General features: G+C 43.4%; 1 protein-coding gene across 6 annotated transcripts in view; it reads right to left on the bottom strand.

The window, feature by feature from the left end:
* Nucleotides 1-9,917: 9,917 nt before the first annotated feature.
* The window catches only part of DPF3 (double PHD fingers 3), a 142,358-nt gene continuing 127,449 nt past the window's right edge, over nt 9,918-24,826 (bottom strand). For all 6 annotated transcript variants that reach the window (XM_027707426.1, XM_027707433.1, XM_027707408.1 and 3 more), the window contains one exon: nt 9,918-24,319. In XM_027707426.1, the coding sequence (XP_027563227.1) occupies nt 24,249-24,319 (71 nt within the window). In that variant the 3' untranslated portion in view covers nt 9,918-24,248. The remainder of the gene's footprint in view (nt 24,320-24,826) is intronic.

Here is a 24,826-nt window from a genome sequence, read left to right as displayed (position 1 = left end):
GTTGTCTTCAACATACTTGAGTGGGAGTACCAAGGGCAAGTTGAACCAACACCTCTGCAGAGAGCAAGACAGCTCTGCTTTACCCAGGTAATGACCCTTGTCTCCCGTTCATCTTTTCACTACAGTCTGTAGGACTGGGGAATGCAGTCTCTTACCTGGAGCAGGTAAGAGATGGTTAAGCAGGTTACAAAGTTAAGCAAGAGATGGTTGTGGGTCAGAGCTGCCACTAATGCACTCTCAAGGACTTTCCACAGCTGCACAGCATTGTTTTGAAGATGCAGGGGAAGGACGAGTGTTATTTCTGCCCTAGGAAGGCAGAAGACATTAAATCAACATAATGAGAGCTGATGAGAAACAATAGAGGCATCAGGACTGCACAGAGAAAGGGAGAGTTGTGAGACCTGGATGCTGTGGGCCCAAGAGGCACAGGGACATGCATGCTAATTTCTCCTTTCTCCTGCAGTCCTATGGATCACTGAGTGCTGCTGAGCCATTGACTCTGTGAAAGCAGTGCTGCTGGAAAAGGATGGTGCTGTGCTACCACCAATTGTACCCCTGTGAGGGATGGGGTGCCAGGGCCACCTGCTGTGGCAGGATTTCCAGCTAGGGGTCATACTGGGTAATGGGCTGGCTGAGGGATGGCTGCAGACTTCTCTCACCCCCACAGGAAACACGAGTCCTGGAGGCAAATGCCAGGGTGGGCGACACGTTTCGGTGCAGGCAGCAGAAGCTGTCCCTCTGGACTGCGGCTTTGCAAATATCCAAGGCAAAGTGCACAAAACTGCTGCCTCATGCTGTTTTGAAGAGCTCGGATCTTGCTCTTTGGGGCATATTCCCTGGACAGCAGTGCATTCATCAACCTCCCCTGAAAACACTGAAGACGTGCAGGTTCTTCATGGTCTGTATGTGAAGTGAGAACAGGACAAAGCACAGGAAAACAGTACAAACCAAAGACAAAAGCTCACACTCAGAAGGAGGTGAAGAAACACCAGGCATAAGCTTGGAGATGCCGTGCTAATCCCCCTGAAATGGGGAGGTGGAGGGGAAGAAAGGTTTTTTCCGCATAGTCCTTTTTCAGGGAAGAGCAGCTTGAGTGTAATGGCTGGACTTGAAGTTAAAGGGTTACAGTGTCGCATGGAGGCAAACGAAAACACAAATTGATCAAAGCTACCATTTTTTACCAATAACTTGTTTGTTCAGAGGCACCAGCCACTCTTCATGCTGATAGTCTCACTGCATAATCACCATTGGCAGCTTCCCTCACCCTCTCCTAAAGATCCTCTGCTGGATTTTTTCTTTCCAATATCATTCCCAGGGACAATAAGAAAGTTGCAGCATAAATTAAACAAGATGCCTGGAGACTCTGAATCAAAAATAATGTAGAGGAATTTTTCAGTGAGAGGGGAAGAAAGAGGGAAGTTAAATGCAGTCCCTGCCTGCTGGCTTCTCCCTTGCTACGCCTACACCAATTAAGTGTAGCAGCACAGACAGGGTGGCCAGGGGAGCACCTTTGTGCACACATGCTAATTTGTTCACAGGGTGCAGAGCACAATTAATAAAAGTGCTTCTCCACACACTCCCAAAACCAAAGAAGGAACATTTAGAGTCACAGCGACTGGAAAGGATACACACATGGCTGGATCAAAGGCAAGCTGGATTTAGGGAAGATTTGTACTGTTCACCTGGCACTTCCCATAAGGATCAGCAGGCACTACAAATGTAAGACCTCTTCAGTCAGTCAAACTTTATGCTGCCATTACAAAATAAACAGAGGGGAGAATAAACTTCTAAAGGCAGGTGAAAGAAGTACAGGGGCATTGAATTTAAATTCAGGAGAAATGGGGCTCGCAAGTCTCACACAGAGTTCTAGTGTCAACACAGGGTAGAAAGAGGGCAAGGAGATATTCGTCTTCACAGTAAAATACTGGCTTTAGCTGTGATGGATGGATGGACGGACGGATGGATGGATGGATGGGTGGAGAGTCAGATTGTTGTTTCTCTACTCCCTGCCTGCTCTTTCTCCTTTATTAGCTTAAATGTTGGGGTTTTTTTAAAGGAGAGGAGCAAGCAGAAATTAAATGCTCGCTCTCAAAATGAAGCTGACATGAGCCTCTGGCTTTGAGGATGGATTAGTTTTGAAGGCATACTAGGCACAAAATGAGGCCGGTGAGGGCTGGTGGTGGAATTCCCCGTAGGGACAGGTTCCTTTAAAACACAGATTAAACAGGGAGGAAATGCACAGTGTATGAATATGAATTGATGCTGGGCCTTGCCTGGTCTCACTTCATTTGATAAAGCACATTTCCTTATTGCATGTCAATTATTTACATTATTTAAATATGTATCGTCAGATGAACATGTCAGCCCTGAAACAGATACACAGATGCCCATGGAAATACACACGTGCACCAGAGCATGAGGAAGGGAGTCACACATCAGTCCATCGGGCAGATAATGAGCAGACACTCCTGTGCTCGGTGAGCTGGGAGGCACAAGCACCCTTTTGCCCAGCCCCTGATGCATTTCTTGTGCTGCCCCTGCAGAAGAGTTGGCTCTCCCCAGAATAATTTGAATGCAGGCTCTGCTCCACGCTGCAGGAATGTCAGCACCCGGCAGGAGCCCCACTCCTCACCGGTGCCTCTGCTAATCTCCGGTACGTGGAACTGCTTGTCTGCGTGATAGTTATTCTTCATTTCATCTGCAAGTTCACAACAAAGGAATGCAAGAGAGCTACATTTAAATGAGATAAAATCCCTGTGCCCAGCAATTCTCCAAAGTTAGTGTTATCAATAAAGATGTTAGTAGTCAATATTCCAGTGTTCTGGCCTCTATAAATGTATAAAAACCTGCACTGAATTCTCCTGAAACAAAATTGTTTTTCTTACGTGATTCCCATTCTTATGAGGAATTTCTGTCCGTGGTTTCTGCTCCGGGTATACGAAGGTCTGGGTATGGCATAGGCTTTGCAGCAAGCACTGCTGCCTCTCGGTTCTGCTATTTGCCTCCAACTCATGAGACAAAGTAAAATTACACTCTGAGTACCCTCACCAGACATCAGAAAAAATGTGAGCCCAAATTTTGCAGTTTGACTTGGCATCATGCCCTGGTTACAGGAGTCAAATTTTTCCATTTGTGCAGCGCAAGGGCAGAGAGTGCTGTGCGCAGTTCTCGAAACACTGAAGGCTTGGGCGGGGATGGACTATGGATATATGGACAGGCCCAAGACAAAAACTGGATCCTCCTGAGCTTTGCACTGAGTGATTCCTCTGTTCCAGTTTCCTCCTAGCTCTGAGAAGGTCCAGAAAAACAGGGATGTTGACTGGATTTAGCTAGCTCTGGTGAAATGTTCCTAAAAGAGCAAGTAGGGCCTGGTACAACAGGTAATTTTGCTGATGTATTACACTTCTACTAGTGAAAGAAGAACTAAACACTTTCCTCAACACAAAATCTGATGGGTCAGATTTCTGGCAGGTGTGAGACAGCATAGCAGACTCAGTGGAGGTACTCCAGTATGAACCAGCTGATGTGTTTACCAGAAGAGCTGACCAAGGCAATTCCATTTACCCTCCTGTGCCCTTGGCTTTGTGCTGCTCACCATGATAGTGGTTGCAGAAGCATGGGGAGCAGCCAGCTTTTCTCTACCAAAACAGCAAACCCAAAGAAACATTGTACAGCACATAGAGGTGATTTGCATAATTGATGCAAAGCAGCATCCCGCTGTAAAAATCCTCTCCCTGCAGTCAGGTAATCTTCCATATCCATCCTCATCCTGCAGTCTCTTCTCTCCCACTTTCCATCCTGTTAGGCTTCCTCCTACTCACCTGTTGCCATCCGTCTTTCCTGCCCATGTCCTCAGATTCTCTTCACACCAGGAACCTGATACCTCCATTGCATCTTCCACCTCTCTGCTCTTCCAGCCACATACCTACAATTCCCACTGGCAGAAAGAAGATCCATGAGAAATTAGGACATCTAACTAGCCAAAATGGAAAGGAAGCAGGAGATTTTCAAACATAGTCATTACCAATCTGAGCAGCCTGCCAAGCCCCCCAAGGGAAATAGCAACAAAATCTCTTGCTGGAGAAACTTACCTAGAGGCTGCAGCCATTGGTTTCAGATGGTGGGAAGATGACAGTCATGTGTGGCATCTCAAAACGCAAGGCTTTGTCTGGGACTGAGCACTCAGCCTAGCCACATGGGTGGCCATTCTCCCCAGGCACAAGCGCAGCTGTCTGTGCTCCCCTGAAGTCAACCCAGTAAGTGATACTGGGAGTACACCGAAACATTTAAAAAAATTTTAAAAACTCCAAACCCAAACCAATAAAATAAAATAAAATAAAATAAACCTGAAAAAATAACAATAGCACCATCATTTATGCTTTATATTCTGTGCAGGTACGGCAGACCAGGTCTGGATCCAGCATGCGTCTCTCTACATCTCTCTCTGTTAATGGGCATCTCTGCCTGCCTGTGCTCAGCACCTGCAAACAGCTGGTACATGCTCATGTGTTGCGCTGACATCTGTCCACAGCCACCTCCTTCAGTTGGAGAAGCTCCACTCCTGTTCATAAATAATTGCCCAAGCAGCTGCTGGCAGCCCTAGGGAAAAGGACTCAGGACTCAGGAAGGTCACAGAGCAAACACAGAGCACAGATGTGTTGTGCCCAGTGGCTGAGGCATATGGACTCCTCCAGACCTCTTACTGAGGCATAACTCACTCACTGCCCAGGGTGATAATGTGCTCAAGTCTCCCACTCCTTGCATAAAATACAAAGACAGGCTAGGATGACCATCACTGCTCCTGGTGGTGCCATGGGAAGGTGACCCTGGGACATACTATCCCTTCGCTGAGGAGCAGAGGCTGGTGCTGCCCCAGGACGATGCCAAAGGACAGCATGGCCCTTGCTAGGAGGGTCGTGTGGTGACCTATGTCAAGGGAGGCTAGTCTGTGGTAGTAGGAACTGCCACCTGTCTCCCCATCAGAGCCTCCCAGATAGCAGGAACAGATCTCCCCCAGAGAATGAAATGCAGCCTTTCTCTTCTCATCACCTGAACTGCTCTCTGTTCAGATCAGCTCAAGCTCCTCTGTGGCCTTTTGTCTTTCTCCTTTCTTTTAAAAGCGCTCACCAGCCTTCTGCTTCTCAGCGAAGCTGCTGGAGCTGGGGCTGGTCAGGCAGAGGGCAGGATCTGACAGGGTCTTCTGGTGGGGTGAGACAGTGGGCATAGGGGAGACCAGACTGTGGACTCCTGCCTTCTGCCTATGTTTTGGGCTCACGAGCCTGAGCCTTTCTTAGGCAGAAGAGATGAAGGTCCTTGCTGCTGAGTTTCTCTCTCTGGGCAAGTATCCTCCTGGAGATGAGGCTGCCAGGGTCTGGCTGTCTGAGCCTTGTGATGCTGCTCAGCAGCTCAGTCCAGCTCTCTGGCTGTCAGAAGCACTGGGGATTAAATACACCATCATGTATAAATCCTGTGTTTAAACAAATAATTCTCTCAGAATAACAGGCAGGCTTTTCCATACGAAGCAAAGCTGACACCTGACTCTTCACCTGATTTCTCCCAGGAGAATATTTTAATGAGGCCCACAGCTGTAATATCACACAGAGAACATTAACAATGCTAATTACCTAAAGTTTAGCCCATGAATACTCAAACAACCATACCTTGGAGACAAATTGTTGTTTTGGCCCAAGCAAAGCACTGATGGCTGGCACCAATGGTTTGCAAAATGAATCAAGGCTTGTGAGACCATCAGAAACAAGGTGTTAGGCACACAGCAGGGCTGGTAAATAAAACAGTTGCTTGGACAGAAGGCAAATCTGAGATTGCAGAGATAAATTGCCTTGAGGTGGCCAAATCCCTCCTGAGAAAGTACAAAAGGTGTTGATGGGTCTCTCAGCATCATCTCATACATGATCAGCACAGACAAAGGGGGTCAATATTGAAGGAATTCTGTGCCAGGCAGCTGTAGCGGGCACCAACTAAGCCTTACACTGTGCTAGGAGAAGCCAGAAGTCCACAAAGATATGCAGCATGTAAGCGAGGTCCTGCCTGGAAGACATCCAGGGCCTTTGCTTCGCACCATATGCCCAGTCATTCTGCAGCTCGAGGTCACCATGGAGGTGCCTGGGTGTGCCAGGTTGACTGTTCTGAACCAACCAGCTCCGTGTGCTCTGCTCCCAGTGCCAGAGCTCAGTCTGTGGCACAGTAACTAGAGCAATGTGTACTCTGCTGCGTGAAGCTCAGCCACCGCCTCTACCTTTAGCTCCTTATCACAAACACTGCAGGGCAATGCACAACAAGGGCCATTGTGCAGCAGAAGAGGAGGCTTGGTCCACCAGGTGTCTCTCGGAGGGAGATGGGAATTTTTAGCAGTCTGTGTTGCTCTAATAGAGCACAAAAGCATCACATGGCAGGCAATAGCCCATTAGCAACACTGCGTGCTGAGAGGCCTTTTAATTATTTTTGTGTTCCCAGAGGACTACAGAATGGTCTTCGTAAGCATGGCATGGGAATGCCAATTAGGTGGCCTCCAGCCCTGCTAGACAAGGTCCGGTCACATCACCTTGCGTCACAGGCTGAACCCTGCCCTCCATTTTCTCCCCAAGTCTGCTGTTCTCTGCTGTGAAATATTTATTAAAGGGAGCTGCTGGCTGTTGTGAATGTTGAGTCTCCTGTCTCCCTGCCAAGGTCAGGCTGCCAGGGAGGTACCTTTGCTCTCCGTAGCTTCTCTTTGACACTGACGGGTCTTTCTTCCATTCAGCACAGGCAGACAGCCTTGGAAAGAAGGCTCTTTCAATTTCTATGGATTGTTATTTCCAGGGAATAAGGTGGGTATGTAAACAAATCACTAAAGCAGACGCTGTGCAACAGTGAGCTATTGTGGTATCAGAACACATAGTTGCACTAGGGCATTTCAGGAGCATATAATAAAAAGCCACTAAATCAATTTCTGCTGGGACAAAAAGCCACCTTCACTCTTTGCAATCACCGTTGTATCTTAGGAAGCTCCTACACTTATAGATGAAATCCCGGTCACACAGAAGTGGATGGGAGGTTCAGCCTCTACTGATGTGGTGATAGGTTTGCACCCTCTGAGTTTAGCTGTGGTGTGCTGAGTTTGGATTTGCTGTTTCATATGGTGTTTGTATCAGGAAAAGGTGAAGGCTTCAACCACAAGCTGTTTGATAACCTTTTATCAACTGTACTGAATGAAATAAGCAGGCACAGCTGAACTTGCTCAAGAAGGACTACAGTTAAAGTGTCAAATAGATTTTCTCCCACTGCGGACATGTATTAAAGGAGTAGGAAAACATATCAGGGATAAACTCTATTAAAGCAATATGTGAGAACCAAAGTATGGGGTTGGCTGGAAATAACCTTCCCTAACAATGACCTCTAAAGGAAGTGTAAAGGCCAAAGTATCAGTACCAAGTGCATATAAAGCATGCACCTCACAGCTGGGCTGTGCCTGCTCAGCTGCAAGGACCCAGATGCTTAGGGATGTCTGGGGCTGGAAGTGCAGCTTGTTCTCTGCGGCAGCTGGTTCCTAGCAAACTTGCAAACCTGTCTTTCATTTGCCATCTCTCTTGACAGCCAATAAGTCCCAGTACATTTGTTCTCTCCTCACTTGGAAGCTGCCCCATAGGGCCAATGCGTTCTGGCTGTTCCCTATGCCTCTTCTGGCCCCTATGCCTCCTCTGGCTTTTTTGATGCATGCTGGGCTGTGGGGATGGGAGGGTGGGAGCATGGAGAAGCTGAAAACACTACCCAGCACAGGACCACACCACAGATTTATGCAGGGACATAATGATGTTTTCTGTTTTCTCCTTTTTTTTCTCCCCTCCTAGTTATTCCTAACATTTTACTTGTGGTTTTGACACCTGTTCATCCTTGACCTGTCATTTTCTCAGAATTAGCGACGATGCTGAGATCATTTTCTTGTGAAGTGATGGCTGATTTAGAATCCCTCATTATGCATGTATAATTTGGGGTGTTTTTTTTCCCCAGAAGCATTACTGTGCATTTATCGACAGTAGATTTCAGCTGTCATTTTATAACCCAGTCTCTTATTATCATGAAAAACTTCTGCAGCTCTTCACAGTCAACTCTTGTTTTCACTGCCCAGAATAGTTTTTAATTCTCAGTAAACTTCTCACCTCACTTTTCATCTTCTTTTCCAAATCACTTGTAAATAGATTAAAAAATACACATCCCATCTTAGATCTCTAGGTAATTTTCCTCCCCTGTAAAAACATATTGTTTATTTACACCTTTGTGCTCTACTGCTACAAATACTCTGTGTCTTTTATTGGAAGCACCAAACTGGCAATCACACTATTATTCAATAGCATTGTACTGGAAAAAGTGTGGACAGACATTACAGAAATAAAACAAGCAGCAGTCCCATTTTTAGGACTTAGCAGACAAGCTATATTTGTTTTGATCTGTGATTCTAATTATCTTGTAAATTCCTACCACTAAATTTGATCTGTAAATTCCTGTCACTAAATTTCATCTGTATGTAGCATATCTTTCTTTTTGTTTTCTAAATGAATCACCACTTCAAAGTTCATTAAGCCTTTCCCAGAGACTACAGCTGATAAAATCCTCATCTGGATTCAAAGTATTAGCAGAAAGACTAACTCCTCAAGTCTCTGGCACTAAGGCAAAGTATTGTCATAAATCCATAGGAAACCAGATTTCATTAGTTCCATTGGTCATGGAATTAATTGTTTGCTCCAGTGCTGGGCACCTGATCATGACTGCGGGCAGCAGGAGAGCCAGAGGCTTTTTAATGTTGTTCCTCTGCTGTGTTTTACTTGATTTTTGTGTCAGGATTATGAGATGCCAGGGATGTAAAACAGCTTCTGGGAAGACAACAGCTGCCAGAAACACAGCCTTCTGTTTTGTACTTTGAGCTGTGCATACCACCTAGAGTTAAAAAAATAGTGCTTAGAATAATTTAAAGCAGAAATCTGTTACGTTCCTTCAAAATTACCCGTGCTTGGTTTAATAGATGCTGAATTAATTGCGTGCTGTCTGAGAGCTTTTGTTCCTCTCCGGAATGGCTGTGGTCTGTGCCACAGAGGTGAATGCTACTCTACTGTATGGCAAATTTGACATTGAAGGGCTCTTTGTAAAAATAAGACTGCCATTCTCTCCCATTGTTCCTTTGATTAAACAGTGCCAGCAAAAGAGACAGTTTTGATGGTTGTTTTCATATTATGGGCATCTGGCTACTAAGAGCTGGGCTGAGATCACCAAATCACAAGCCGCTTTAGAGATGTCTGTTTATGCACGCCGATTCCACAGTGATGTGATCCAGAAAAGTATTTGGATATGCACATTGAGGGGGGCAGGGAGGCAGGGAGGAGAGAGAAACAGTTTCTGGGATGTGTGGTGAAGACCATTTGTTGCCCATGTGCTGCTGTTTTCCTCTGGTACCCAAACCTGCAACTTACCAGTACCCCTGAAATAACCCTGGACTGTGGATGTTTTTCCTCCACTTTTAAATCAACAGACTCCCAGTGACCTCTGAGGTACTTTGTGATAAAAATAAAGGAAATCTAACATATTACACAGGGGAGTCATTCATTAACTGCTCCCCAGTTAGAACCTCTTTGTAGATACTCACATTGGTGTGAATCAACACTTAGTGATGGCTTGGCAATCCCTCAGACACTGCAGCTTCAGTCAGAGGGACTCTGCAAGATTCTAATGGCTTTTGGATAGGTTGCTGGCATCTTCTGTTTGACGAATAAACTTTAACACCCAGAGTTCTTCCCAAAATTTTTATCATCTCTTTTTGTTAGTACCAAAGCAAACACGGGAAGATCTTGGGAAGAGGGCACTCCCGACTCTTTCCACACATCTGTTATCCAAACAGATACAAAGGCACAACAAAGGCTATAAGAGCATTTTTCCTTGTACTTTTAATTGAAGTGCTTTGATATAAAAAAAAAAGGTACATACAAGTTCTAAACTTCTGGTTTTTGCAATGTTTTACACTTTTTCTAAGTTGCAACAGAATATTAGCTACGCAGGTAGTCAACACAGCTAACGAACTACAATACAAATTACTAATAACAGTACAAGATGCTTGGAATACATTCTTGCAAATGTGTATGAATACCAAAGAATTCCTGTGAATTGAGAGGTTTCCAAAACACATTGCCCTCTTGTCTCAAGCCCCTGTAGGATTTCACTTACAGGTTTCCTAACCACCAAAACATGGAAGGGCTGATCCTTGGCTAGTACAAGCTATGGTGGCTCCATTAGCATCTACAGAGCAATGTGAGTTGTCATGATTCATTTTGTGCTCAATAGACACCTTCACATGGGGGTGAAATATCATGCAAGTTTCCATGCATGACAAACTGATGGGCCTTCTTGGTCAGTGCTGGTTAGTACATTAAGCAATATATTTTTTCTGAGGGTTTCAAGGCCAATCTCTTTCTCCAGGAAGCAATCAGATCAGGATGACTGAAGAACAGTTGTGAGCACTCTGGACTCTTTCAGTGCTCTATGTAAAGCTGGGCAAATTTCCCTCAAAAAAAGCGAAATTTTGAAGCCACCTTGTCACCTCTCCTCCCCCACAAAAGGCTGGCAAAGCTATCAAGCACTTATTAAAACTGAGTGTGAGATAAGAAGAGCAAAGGTCCTCCACACAAGCCATGTCAAAACAAATCTCTACATACACACATTGTAACAATACAGTCACTTCAGAGTTCAAAAGAAAGGTTCACACTTTACAAAGGAGGGAAAGGGAAAAAAAATAACGCAAGAAGCTGTCCTTACAATTATGTACCAGTTCCCAAACCTGTAACCTTAGTCTGTGGCCACCAAAAGTAAACGATTTCCAAGAAACATAGTGTAAACTCCAATAAGGCCTCACAGGGTGTAGCAACAGGCAACCTGGAGGTAGTGTACATGGCTGAAAAGGGATTTGAAAGAAAGACAGGCATTTTTCTCCTATTCTGGTACATTTACAAAACCAAAGACACAGTGTCAAACACACTACAGAAATGTGTCTCTCCAGCCTTGTGAGCCTAATTACGTGCCACCCAGGATGCAGAAGGTTTTTCCTCTGAAGTGAGTGGTATCTAGGGTTTTCTTCAGACAGGAGCCCTTATTCTTTCCCCCTCACTTGGTTGTTTTGGCTTGCCTCTGTACTTACCATGTGACCAATAGACATTCGGGCTCATCTGAGATTGCTGGGTTTTTCTCACAAGCATCAATACAAAACATCCTTAGCACTATTGCCCTGCAGACCGACGTATCAATGGCACACTTGAGTCAGCATCCAAAACTCCTCCAGGCTGTTCACTGACAATTGTAGTTTTAGTTAAATGAGAAGGATTTTTAGTGAATTTTTTCATACTGCCCCCATCTGAGCTGGATCAGGGAAGACTGCAGCTAGCCGCTTGGGACCTGCCGGAAAGGTGGGTTCCTGAAATGAAGCATCCCAGGAACTCGGGAGACAGGAGATAAAGGCAGGTACAGACCAGAATTCTTTCCCTTTGTATCTTTTTTTTTTTTTTTGCTCGCTGGAGTGAGCAGACTCTTGGAGCCTTTTCGCAGGGACTGCCCTGCCTCAGCTGCAGCATTTGCCACCTCAGCAGCAGCCGTGTTTCACATCAGACCAAGCCAGCCCAGCCCCAGCACTGCGCTGGGTCAGCCCAGCCCGCCATTGTCAGTCCACATGGTTTGCTATGTCAGAACTCATGCCATTGTCTCAGCAGCATAGGACTTTCCTTTGGAAGAAATATCCTTCCAGGTTTTGTTTTAACCTAGGGAGGAGGGGGCTAGCTAGGTAATATTTTCTGCTATTGTGGGTTTTTTGTTTCTTTCCATTTTTAGTAAAATCATTATTTTTCCTTCTTCATTCAGACTCCTCATAATTTTTACTTTGTCTGTAGTGGGAGTTGGGGCAGGGAAATAAACAACAGAGGAGAGAGTTCATCTCATTGGAGGTCTCACCTCCTGAATATATTGTCATTAAACCAAGACACTGACTGGCATTGGATTATTTTGGTGGGAAGGTACAGAAGTTTGTGAACCCATGACAAGGTTAGCTTTTTGATTCATCAGCTCATTATGAAAAGACTGAACACCAATGGCTCCAGTTCAGACTACTGACACAAAAGTCAGGTTCACTTCTGCTGCAAAGAGGATAAAAGGCTATTTAGGGGATACCGAAGTTGACATATTGTAGAAAACATGGTGGTGGCTCACAGTAAGAATTCTTCAGCTGTATTGCCTTTTCAGTGACTTTGATTTTTCTATTCTTGTTAATTTGTAAGTACTTATGGTTTTTTCCAACCACATTATCTTGACACCACAGTTATTACATTACAAAAGCAACTACGATGCAGTCACTCAACATACATTATATCATGTATAGGTAGGGGTATGTACAGCCAGGAAGTGGGACAGCTTCCAACCCATATTTTGTTGTTTCCATGAGGCAGGCATATCCCAGCTAGTTGAGACAGGCATAACCTAGAGCATCCTCAAATGTTGAAAAGAAAGCTATGAGTAAATGAGCAGATAGAAACCCCAAAAACTAAGCAACAAGAATTAATGCTAGTAGAACGTCCCCTGCTTTGTAGGTCTAAAATGACTCTCACCTCAAATAATTTTATGATGCAGAATGTGCAGTATGTGCAAAGAAAAAGCTACTCTTTTCCCCTGTGAATGCAGGGAGTGGATGTGCTTTCTCAGTATTGCCTAGAAGTTACCCAGTCCAGCTGCTCTTCCCTAGTTCACTGTCTTTATAACAATGATTCTTTTGTTTCAATGCCTAACTGGTAAGACTAGATTATTTAATTACAAATAAACTTCAAGGTTCATGTATTAGAAGACTGGAAATAGATAACCTGATACTTTTAAAACAAATAATGCATTGTACACTTAATGCTTCTCTGAATCCTCTTTTCACAGAGCAAAGCATCACAATGGCAAGATTTTCATCAGTTCTGAGCCGGGACAGCCAGTTCTAAGAATTAAAAATGTAGATCAAGCTTTCCCAGTCTTTGCTGCCCTGCCAAAAATACTCCCTGCCCCCTAGAGAAACCAGTTCATTCTGAACATTTCTGTGATGTAGACACTTCTGTACTGGGATCCACAGCAGGTGATCAATTGCTTTTATGCTGGCCAGTCATCAGGAACATTTTTTGATCACTTTCTGTGTTTCTTAAACTATGTGCAATAAAAATATAACTAAAACCAATAAATTTGGAAGACTCTATCCCATACCCAGATTTATCTATTAGACTAGGGAGGACCACAGGAATGTACTCAGTTCCTCAGAAAATTCTCAGAAATCAAGTCAGGAGCTTCTCACGTTATGGGATATTTTTTCATCTTTATGCTGAGCCAAGCTTTAGCACACAACTACTGTGCATTTCACTGAAAGGGTTTTACACAAGGAACAAACTTTACTGATTTAATCACCATGACATTGAGCATCATCCCAGGTAAGAGACTCTCTGAAGACTAAAAGAGCCTCTCGGGTACACTTGTCTAACAACCTTGTCTTAAGACCACTCTGGACCTTCCATGACCCTTATAAAAGTCCTTCAATTATTTGCAAAGGCCTTCCAGGACACAATCTGTCAACAGGAGGCAAGCCACAGAAATGGATGATACTGTGGCTGGACACAGACTATGGTTCTACTGTCTCTGATGACAAGATGGGAAGAGCCCAGTTGGACCCCAGGGCTCAAAGCTAGACATTGTTTAAAATACCTTTTCATTTCCAAACTGAGGAGACGTTGTGATAGCAAAACCAGTAAGTTACCTCAAATAAAAGCCCTCAAGTTACTTTTTGAAGCCATTTTTAGTAACAAACCAGTGCCAGATAAAGGAGTAAGCCTCTGAAGTCAGAACACAGTTCTTGGATATTTTGATCCCAAATTGAATTATTCTTAAAAGGGGGGATAACCTAAAAGTCTTTACAGTCTATTTTTAAATGAGAAGATGTTTTTCATATAAGTTTCAGTAACAGAATAATTTGAAAATAACTGAGGAAACCATGCAGTCACAGATGGTCTGTGTTCAGTGTGCTCTTGTGAAGCTGCTGTGACTCCACTGCATTAAAAAAAGACATACATTATTCTGTAGCAATTGTCCATGACACTGAGGCTTACAACATAAATATTGCAATACCTCATCCAGTTTCTGTATGACACACCATGTTTTATTGCAGTAATGTCTCATAATAGATGAAGGTGCTGCAGGGTCCTGTTTGGCCGATTGCTATAGGACCCTGGAGTGCACTTTCATAAGCAGGGAATATCTCCCACGGGAAGGGAGTTAAGATGAAGACTGGATGCCAGGAGAACCAGCTAAAAGCTTCGCATACGATCTTAGACAAATATTTTCTGTGCCTCACACCCCCATTTTCCCCCAGCACCTCCATTAAATGGGAGGTTCATTTCCTCACTTGCAGATTGTGCTGGATGCAAGATAATGGAGCACAGCCCTGCCATGCACAGCAGAATGCCTCTAAATCAAGAAGCCAGTGTTTTTTGCCAATGTGACAGATTGAAAAATGCTTCTGGTACTTCCATGAGTGGGTTACTAAGCAACACTTTGGCTTCCAGAGAGTAGCCCTGCTGGATGTGATCTCATGTGCCGGCAGCCTGACCACATCCCCAGCTGGAGCACTGGGGAAAGGAGGGAGAGTGTGTGCCGGCAGCAAGGCTGCATAGCTTCACTTGGCTGTAACACTGGTTCCTTTGAGATGAGCTGTAACCACAAAGGAGTAATATCCCAGAGGTGATGATGGGCTCACTCACAGGATGGCTAAAAACCAAAGACCTACAGTCAGGACATATCATTGGGAGAGAGTTAAAGCTTAGAGGATTTAAACACAAATCGGTAAACCTATGGCATATCCTGGGTGCAAGTCTCAAAGCAAATGATGCTGAAGAGGACTGACTCCAGGGAGAGATGCTAAAAATGAGAGAGACTGGAACAGATTTCCACATGAAGAGACAGAGAGATCAAAAAGACTAGAACAGATTAGAAAGGGGTAAGAGAGGGGAGGTTAGAGCTGACTAAGGTGAGGATGGATACAGGAGAGGAAAATGTGCTGCTGTCCACTGCTTCCTCATATAGCAGTAAGGGGCTGTTTACAGAAAATCAGAAGGCAGTATACTGAAAACTGCTGAATCAAGCTCAAACTCCATGAAGTCAGAGAGAAATTTTCCCTCGTTGCTGACTGCTCCATCATTATCTTTTGCTGAGAATTCTCAGTTTCCTTTGGAAACTGTGACATGGCATCACCAGAACTAGACTGAGCCAGAACAGAGCGCAAATAGACCAAACTCATCTGAGAAAGAAATAACTATTTTATTACATGTGTTGGTTGTGCTCAACTATTAAGCACTTTAATAAATACTAAAGTCTAAGACTTTTAATAAAGACTAAAGTCTAAGACTACTTAGCCAGGGCCTCTTTAGGACACCAGGCCAACCTCTTGACTTAAAGTCAATGGAGGAATGTAGACTGAGAGCAGCTGAGAATCAGTCTCACCATTTAAAGTATTGGTACTCTTTCATGCGTTGATAAGTCATGCTTCAAATAGGATTGAGATTAAGTTATAAGGGATAATGTTTTGCCTTATTATGTTAGAATGCTAACACACCTTTTCAAAACAACTAGGATTTGCTGCTTCCTCCTTCTTCTCCTTCAAGGTGAGTAACACTTATTATGGGATTCTAGAGCTATTCTAGATCAAAGTTTATGGTAAAAAACACACAAATATGTATGTATATATATTGGTATATATAACTTAAGTCTTCTAATTAAAAATCTATACTATAGCATCACAAAGTAAGGCTCTGCCAATGTATTAATGGGAATGCCACTATTTTGAGATCATTATTCAGCATTTTAAAATGCACTTAAAAGTTGATGACAACAGAGCTTTTATCTGAGACAACTGCTATGTTGTCACAGATTTGTCTTCCTTCTATTTTCCTTTTGAATAATGAGGACAATGTTGTCCCAAAGTCAAATAAAAGATCAACAGAAAAGATGATAACTCAGTCTTCCTCACTCCAATTTTAATTGGTTATGTTTTCTTTGCCACCACTTCTAGTGGAAAAAAAAAAAAGTGTATACTGGTGGCACATTCAGTCTGAAACGGCAAATGAAGAAAAGGTGAACCAATAAATTAACATGTACACAAGCTCCTGGTTCTTAGGAGATCGGACTGTCTAGCATAGATGATAATTTACTTAAATGCTCTTGAGTTTCTCTTTACATCTGAAATTCAATGAAATAAATTATCTCCAGGGCTATCCCCATCACTTCTGACCCAGGCTGCAGTGATGGAAGAAAGTCTAAGTAAACAGGACTGCTGATCTCTGCTGCAGCACAAAAAATGGAAAGCCATCAAGGAAAAGAGGAAACGTTTCTCCCTGGTTTGTTTTTCTTTTTAAAGAATATTTTACAATTAAAAGGTCTATATGAACTATCATATGACCTTAATGTGGAGCTGGGATTAAATAAACACATGAGCTTGATTCCCTGCAATGATCAAAGGTTTACTGAACACATCCAAGGGAGAGATAAAACCTGATGGTTTGATTTGGACTTGTCTCTATTTCTGAATTCCTCTAGACCTTTCAAATCAGTTTTAGTACATACTGTCTCTGAAATATTGTAAGAAAAGAAAAAAATGAAATAAACAAGGAAAAATGTTCTGTAATAAAGCTCAAAGGAGGTGACACTTGGAAATTCCTCATGCAGTTGCTATAGCCTTCCCAAAAGGATGCAGGGACACATCTCCAGTGTTTTACTCCTAGGAGAGCTATGAAGGAAGAGTATGTTAGGCATAATATTTGTGTTTTGTCCTTTGATTTTCAGCAGATACTTCTCTTTTAGTGTTGCTGGCAAATTTTGCACTGGCAGTGCATAGTGAACATCAAAATGCAGTCTTTGTCCAGTAGCAGCAGATGTCAAGGGTGGAAACAGATCTGTGTTCTACCAGAGTTCATATGTGGCAGAGGGTTTGGCCTTCCAGGCAAAAAATCTGGAGAAATAAAAGGGAAATCCTTATCTTGATTTTCAGAACTGTAGGCACAAGGCTCCTTGATGAGCCTTAGCAGTTTCAAAGTTTTATATGACAATAGTAGGAAAAGTCCTATTCAAGTGGACAAAATGTTGGACTGTGCTTTCTCATACACAGGTAAGACAATGCTAGCAAAGACCCTTCAGACTGCTACAGACAGGAATGCTTTCCCAGCCAAGCAATTCAATCATTCAAGACATGGAAAGGAGATGAACATGAAATGAATGTGTCATCCTTTATCAGTCTTTCAGAATACAAAGAATAAAACCTGCCCTTCTCTCTCCCTAGCTCCTGAAAAGTAGGAAAAAATGAAATATTTCCTGAGTCACTGTGGAGGTGAAACCTATAGTTTGTTACAATGAACTGAATCAGATGGATGACTAGACTGACAACGGTCGAAAAGAAAATATCAATACCTGAAAAATCAGCAGTTTTCAGGTATGAAGTGTTCTGTTGTTAACTTCATGCACACAAAGGGCAGTAAGCTGATCTGAAAATATTAGTTTCCTCATTTCAAAACAACAGTAGCAACATATATTCTAAATGCACTAATACTTTACATTTTCATCCAATGTGGCAGAAATGCACAAGAAATATTAATAAGCTATTGGCTTGATTCCCCAGGTGCAAATTGCCTGGCATTCCCACTGGCATACAATAAGACAGTAAACCCTAAAAAGCCTTCTGTCCCCCAGAAGTACTTGCTGTTCTTTACCTTCCTTCCTCATTAAAGTGCCTCAATGCACAGTGGTGGTGGGGCTAGCCAAATACCCCAGTGGTGCAACTGGAGAGACAGGACAGTGACACACCTCTCCGCTACCCTGCTAAGGCCTGGCCATCAGGACAGCAAAATAGTGCTTGCACATCCTGCAGCCTGGTTCCTTCAAAACAGCCACCAACCCCAAGGGCTGGGAATACTGCCTGAGAACGTCAGTCACTCTCACCCTTATCTGCAGTGCAGTGAGACCTTGTGCCCCAGCCAGCACCACCAGAGACAGCGCTGGGACACTGCCAGCACTCTCTCTGCAAAACTACTCCCAGGAGCAGAGACTTGATGCTTTGGCCCCAGATGATGGCACCAGCGCTGATAGAATGGAGATGCTACACTGCCATGGGGACATGACAGGGAGCGGGCTGGGCAGCTGCACTTGTAAATCAGTCCCCTTCAAACCCGGCACACCCAGCCTCCTCTCCTTTCCCCTTCAGCAAACCTGAGTTTATCTTATATAAACCAGACCAGGTTTGGTGCCTGCCCCAAAAAGCCATTTAACTACCTCTGGGGCTGGAGGTCATTGCTGGTAATTATATCACCACTGAAGACAGATTTGGCTGTCTGCCAGCCCCAGATCCTGCCCTCTTTTACCAGAGGAGAAGCTCAGCCAGAATAACTAGACTTTTTTGGTTTCTTCTTCAGGGTCTTCGACCTTCGACATTAAACTCCTGGCTTGTCACCTGTTCCTATCTCCCAGGCAGTGTCATGGGCCCATGGCTGGCAATAATAAATGGTGTAAGGAGCAGTCCAGGAGAGCTGGTTCTTCTTACTCTGCCAGTGCAGCGTGGGTCTGCAGCACTGTGGTAAATAGCAGCACTCAGGACTCGCACACTGTTGGTAGGCTCCAAGTGCTTTGCAAAAACAGCTAAGAATTGCCATCCTGCCTTTTCTCCAGAAGCAAGCCATTGATTTGAGCACCTGCCCACAGCAGTGCTGTAATCCCTGTTGTAAGTAGAAATAAACCCCGTGCTTTGTAACTCTGCTTAGGTGGGGTGCAATGTCCTGCTCCCAGACTGGCTCAGAGCAGCTCTGACTGTCCATGTCAGCAGGCAGCAGCACAACCCACAGCACTGCTCTACAGGCTGTCTCCCATTCAGGTCAGCTGTTGTTAGCTGAGGTCTGAGTTGGGCAATGAGTATGTGAGCATCTCTGCCTGTTTGGCCACAGGCTGTTTTTACAGACACCTCTTGTCATGGGGGCTGGGCCAGCACCCACCTGCAGCAGTGGTCACCCTGCTCAGCTGCATACTTACCCTGTCCTGTCACGCAGTATATCATGCAAAAGTATGAGATGCTGGGATCATAATGCACCTAGACTGGTTAAAGAGGGCTTTCCTGTCCTGTCTGCCTGCTCCTCTCCACAGAACTTATTTTCACAGAAACAGAGAACTGGTCAACTGTTAAAATGTCAGGGGACCTCCTCATGAGCAGCCCACAGGCTCCCGTAACAAAATTGACTAGACAATCCATCTTTTAATCATGTCCTCTGTAAGATTTGCATTTTCTTCCCTCTCAGACTGGTGCAAGATTTTTCCCAATATAAATTAGATTAACTTTAAAATTCAAATGTGGAAACGATTAATTCTAAAAAGATTGAAACAATCATTTTCAACTCTTCCGATATTTCCCCCATATTTTTTGTAGAACTAATTTACCAGATTGGACTTGGATATGTGAATAATTTACAGTTCTCTCAAAAGCACATTTTTTAAAAATAAATTTACTCCACACAGAAAAATCATGCCCAGCCGTACCTGGAATTTTCTTGCCCACAATGCACGCAATCCCTCTGGCAGTGACAAGCTTAATTAGTATTCTTTTCTACCTCCATCCACTCTCACCTCCCAAATGACCCCTGTCAAAACACATGCTGTAGGTGTAAAGAACATGGAACAGCCCCATAACACTGCATGGTGCGGGAGAGTCTTCCTTTGGGGCAGAATTTACTATGCTCCTTTTAAAGGGAGATACGAAATAATGATTTCAAAGTTATTTAGAGTAGCATTTGCTTCAAAAGAACACACTTAACGGTGACTTTCCTAGCTTGAGAACTGGCCTGAGGTGCATTTACAGAAATGCTGTAAACTCAGTGCAATGACACAACTATGGAAATGTGGTTTGGAGGCAGATTAGGACCCATCTCATGTTTCTTAAAGGTATTGCCTTTTCCAAACTACAGGGGAGGCTCTGTTATGGCAACATAAGTTCACCTCCTCAGTGGCACCCCTTGGATGCTCCCCTTTTTGAGACCATTTCTCCACCCCTCTGGTTTCTGAGTCTGCCACTGCAGACTCTGATGGTCTTCCCACCATGGACAGAAAATTGGGCAACACAGCACTCAAATGTGATAGAGGGAGAGCCAGAAGCAAGCCGTGGCTTCACACAATATAGTTTGAATTGTTCAATCTCTGGAACAGCCTGAGGTAGCTAACACCAAAGTAGCTGCCATTGGGGGCATGAAGGAGGTAATGTGCAATTTACTGCATCAGTAAAGACGATTTTCTGTCAGTGACCTTTTTTAGGTTATCCAAAATGAGTTAAAAATTAGAAGGATCAGGTGCATATGTTTAACTAATATACTTCAAGGCCATTATGCAGACACTGCTTTTATTTAAATATCTCCTCTCACACAGTAAACATCTGTTTTCATAATAAGACCAGGAAGAACAATTACATCATCCAGCCTGACTTCCTCTATAACACAAGCCTTTTTTAGTCAGACATTCCTGTGATTAACTAAGATTGCATTTAATTAAAATACATCTAGGAATCTGTCCGTTCTTGATTTGAAAACTTCAAGGCATGCAGGATCTACCATCTTTCATGGTAGTTTGCCCTGATTTGTGCTAAAATATTGCTTGCTTTGCCTACACAGAAGAGTTTTGAAAAATGCCAGAGTTCGTTCACCCTAAGGGCTGCCAACAACCTTGCAGGTCTTGCCATAGCAAGAGAGAGAGAACAGCACAATGAGCCAGATCCCTCACATTGTTTACTGTCCAGACCAGATCACTGCTATAACATTTGCCTGACAGCGGATGGTGTTGCCCAGCTCATTTCTCCCAGCAGTCATGCAGGAAGACTATCCCCGGCAGGATAGCAGATGACAGGGAATCAGTTACCAGAGCTTCTAAACTCCTCTTCCGAACCCCCGTGGTTGTGCCACAGCCTCTCCACATCTCAGTAAAGCTGATACAGCATTGTTCACTTGGGGGATCAGTTAGTATTTCTAAAGTGCACCAAGATGTACGGCTCTGAATGCACTCTAAAGATGTCACTGAGTGGCCCTTCCGGCCCCTTATCTTAGACTCAGCTAGTGAAGTAGGGAGGCTGTAGCTGGAGGAAGTTCTCAGCAGGGGAGAGCTTGCATCTAATCTGCTTCCAAATTTACCTGGAGCTGCCAGGCTACAGAGCGCAAAGCTGGAAAGTTGAGCTGGTCCACTTGTGGGTAAGTACTCTGTCACACTGATCTCAGATGGCAAACAATGTTTTGCCATTGAAGATCTAGCAATCTCTCCTTCCATCATACCTCATTAGTGATGAAACTTCAGCAAGGCCACTGAGGAGTATTTCTGAACACGAAAGATACTCTTCGCTGCAGAATGGTTGTGGGAGGAGAAAACAGTCAGAGCTACGGATCAAAATCACAAAATAAGAAAGCAGGTTTGTGCAGAGAGCACAGCTCCTTTAGCAATGTCTCCGTCACAAGGATGGAGACCACTGAAATTCTGCACCAGCCACTACCACCACCTAGGCTACCTGAGACTTGCATGACGAGCCACCACTGTCTGCTTAACACACAGGCTAAAACAACATGCATTTTCCTCTCCATTTGAGAATGTAGAAATTGTCCTACTCCTCCCCCAAAGTCAATGCAAATACCAGGAAACTGGAAGGTGATGGCCATTTTTATGATGGAACTAAGCCCAGCAGGACTTAGGCTGAGAACCAGCCCAAACACGAATCCACATCTCCTGCTCCCACTGCCAGCACCACCATAAAACTTTCCTCCAGCATGCACGCTTCTCAGCTCCAGTCACTCTTGCCAAAACATCCGTTTTCTGTGAGAGAGCACAGTGGTGTCTCTGGTGAATACATATTTGCACTCCTGGCCACAGCAGCAACAAGACTTTGTGTAAGACTTAACCGTGTGATGGTCCCAAAGTACCAGGTCAGCAGGTTCAGCCAAACCAATAGATGGGTGTAAATGCTCATGCAGATGAGCTGTGTCCTCCAAGTGCTCACCAGGGCCAGGGCAGTTCCAGACTGGGAGGAAGACGCTTTATTTTATATTTGTTCTGGAGCTTTGTCCCAACAGGCACCAGACACCTAGTGCAGGTGCATGAGCTTCCACTTTGCTCTCCCCACACCTGATGCTCACATTTCTTTGTGCTCTCAGCTCGTCTGAGGAGCTGTCACATGGAAAGCCTAAGATATTGAATGAATTTTGCAGGTAGCAAGTGCAGTTGCTCCAAGAGAGATGTGGTCCAATACGATTAGGATAAATCATTCCTAAATCTTTTTTTAACAGGTTAAAATACTAATGCTGCAGCCTGAGAAGAGGCTGCAACAGTAGGTAGGAGAATCCAGCAGCTGACAACAGCCACTTTTGAACAAAAAACGAAAGGGGAAGAAACTATCTAAATAATGAGGGAAAGTGCATTAGGTCAGTATAGCTCATTCTAACTAAGTGTAATTAGCAGGAGAAGGAAGAAAAAATAGCTTACCAATATTCTTTCACAATGTTTTTCAAGCATTCGGGGACATTTAATTTTGCAGAAAAGTTTCAACCAAAATAAACATGCCAGATATAATCTTCAGTGTCCTTACCTACTTGTACAAGCAACATGAGTCACATGCTGCTTGGGACTCTCATAAATTTATATTATAAACCCACTTAAATCTATGCATAGAAAGTAATATACATCATACCCAAGAAAATGGTTATTCTGGGCTACTTGGCCGTTGAAGGAGTGGCAGGTTTTTAACTTTAAAGATGCATCTTGTAGAAGTTATTGATGTACTCATCCTCCTAGTGATGTTTTAAATTATTCAAAGAGACTTAACTGCAATAAACTTTTTTCGAATGATGCTCTACTTACTTAATGTTTCTTCATTTCACATGCAGAGATTTGTTTAAATAAAGTAGAACTATTTCTATTTAAATTTTAAAATCATTGTGAAAATTCTTCTTTTCATATTAGATTCAATAAATTAGTCTTTCCTTTAGAGCTGGGGAAGGTTTTTTTGGTAAATTATCTCATTTGCCAAAAAAATGCAGTTGTAGAGAATTTGGGGGCAAAATTATTTGGAAATTCAGCTAGACCTTGTTAATGACTGACAAAAAACTGTAACACTTTGGAAATGCTGGAAATCCTGATTAGGCAATTCCCAGAAGAAGATGAAATTTTAAGTTGCAGAACATTGTAGTTTAGAAATTTAAAAAAATTAATCAAAAGTGCCTCATTTGACCCTAAGGCAAAGTTGTTCCTTTTCGCGGCTTACTTTGGATTGCTCAGAAAATTGACAAATTTACTTTCTATGATCAACTTAAGATGACATTTTTTCTTTTGTTCAATTTTCTGAGCTAAACGGAAAGTCAGTTACATACATAACCATTTGGAATTTTCTGAATAAAAAAAAATTATGAGGCTGGACTGTATGCTGGCATTGCAGTGGGACAGTGTGCCTGAATATCCTGAAATACCAAAGACGGTAGGCTTTTCTAAGCATCTATGTGCATACATACCAGTGCTGCTCTTCCTTCAGATACACTAAAGACAAGTTTCTAAAGATCTGTCAAATCAGGGCATTTGATCCAATGGAGAAAGTGTCACCCCAAAAAAGTTTTGATCAGTGAACACGTGCTGTTCATGAACTGGGAAGTATTGAACTAATTGCAATTCTCAGAGCACCCCTCATAAACACCCATTCATATACAGAGTGGTTGCCATAAAGAGATTTCCAGTCAAGCTTGTGAAAAGAAGCATCTGGTGCTGCTCCTAGCTAAAGTACTCACCAATAATTCCTTGGGAGATATCTTACTACTTTTGCTTTTACAAAAAGACTAAAGAGAAAGCACAAGGCCACACAAAATTGACTTCTCCCTGTTGATATAACAACCCTCCCCCTTCTATAATGCATGTGAGCCTGTTAATGGCAAACAGCAACCATGCATAGCAGTGAAGAAATTTCATCCAGAGCATCGGAAAAATACACAATCCTTCTAGTAGAGCCCAGGAGGTATGGCCTTAGTGACAGTGAATACCACAGGTACCTCTTCCTGTATTTGAGTGTCCGTTCATTTTGGTGTGGGTTGTGTCTGTGTTCTGGATGGGAATTGTGTGCTGGTATGGCAACACCAGGAGCAAAGTGTTTCTTTGACTGCTGGAGCTCCTCAGGCCTGGTAGCCAAAAGCTGATGCTCTCTCTCGGAGCAGCTCCTGGCACAAATGACAACTCCAGCTACCTGCAAATGAAGAAATCCTTCTTATAGGAATGACAGCAAATCCAGGCACTCAGAGTTTATGTCAAGATTGACTTGAACAGGATATCAGGTATTTCTAACACTGGAATTGCCTGTATTTTTGTGAAGTGATCTCTGCTGCCCTTAGTGTTGTGTCCATAAGCTTTCTGAATAAACTACAATGCTGCTGGGGTGCGCATTCAATACACCACTTCCCAGTGGAGCAGAAACCTTTAGCTTATTATTAGCTTCATTTCAAAATTTTCCTCTCCCGATTTAGCTTCCTTTTTACCAAAGTTACAAATATTAGCTCCTGAATCCATGATTGATTTGTAATTATTCTTGTCTTGCCCTTCATGTAAACTGCAGTCATTCACACTCACTTATCTCCTTCTCCAATTCTACTGCTCTCTGCAGATTTTAGCCAGAGGATCTATAATGTTAGGAGGTTAATTCCTCTGCTCCACAGCCAAGTGACAAACTACAACCAGTTGTAGTATAGTCAGATTG

Source organism: Neopelma chrysocephalum, unplaced genomic scaffold (assembly GCF_003984885.1).
Source record: "Neopelma chrysocephalum unplaced genomic scaffold, ASM398488v2 Primary Assembly neopelma1_24, whole genome shotgun sequence".
In the NCBI taxonomy this organism is placed as follows: domain Eukaryota; kingdom Metazoa; phylum Chordata; class Aves; order Passeriformes; family Pipridae; genus Neopelma; species Neopelma chrysocephalum.
This window is presented reverse-complemented; position numbering and strand designations above follow the sequence as displayed.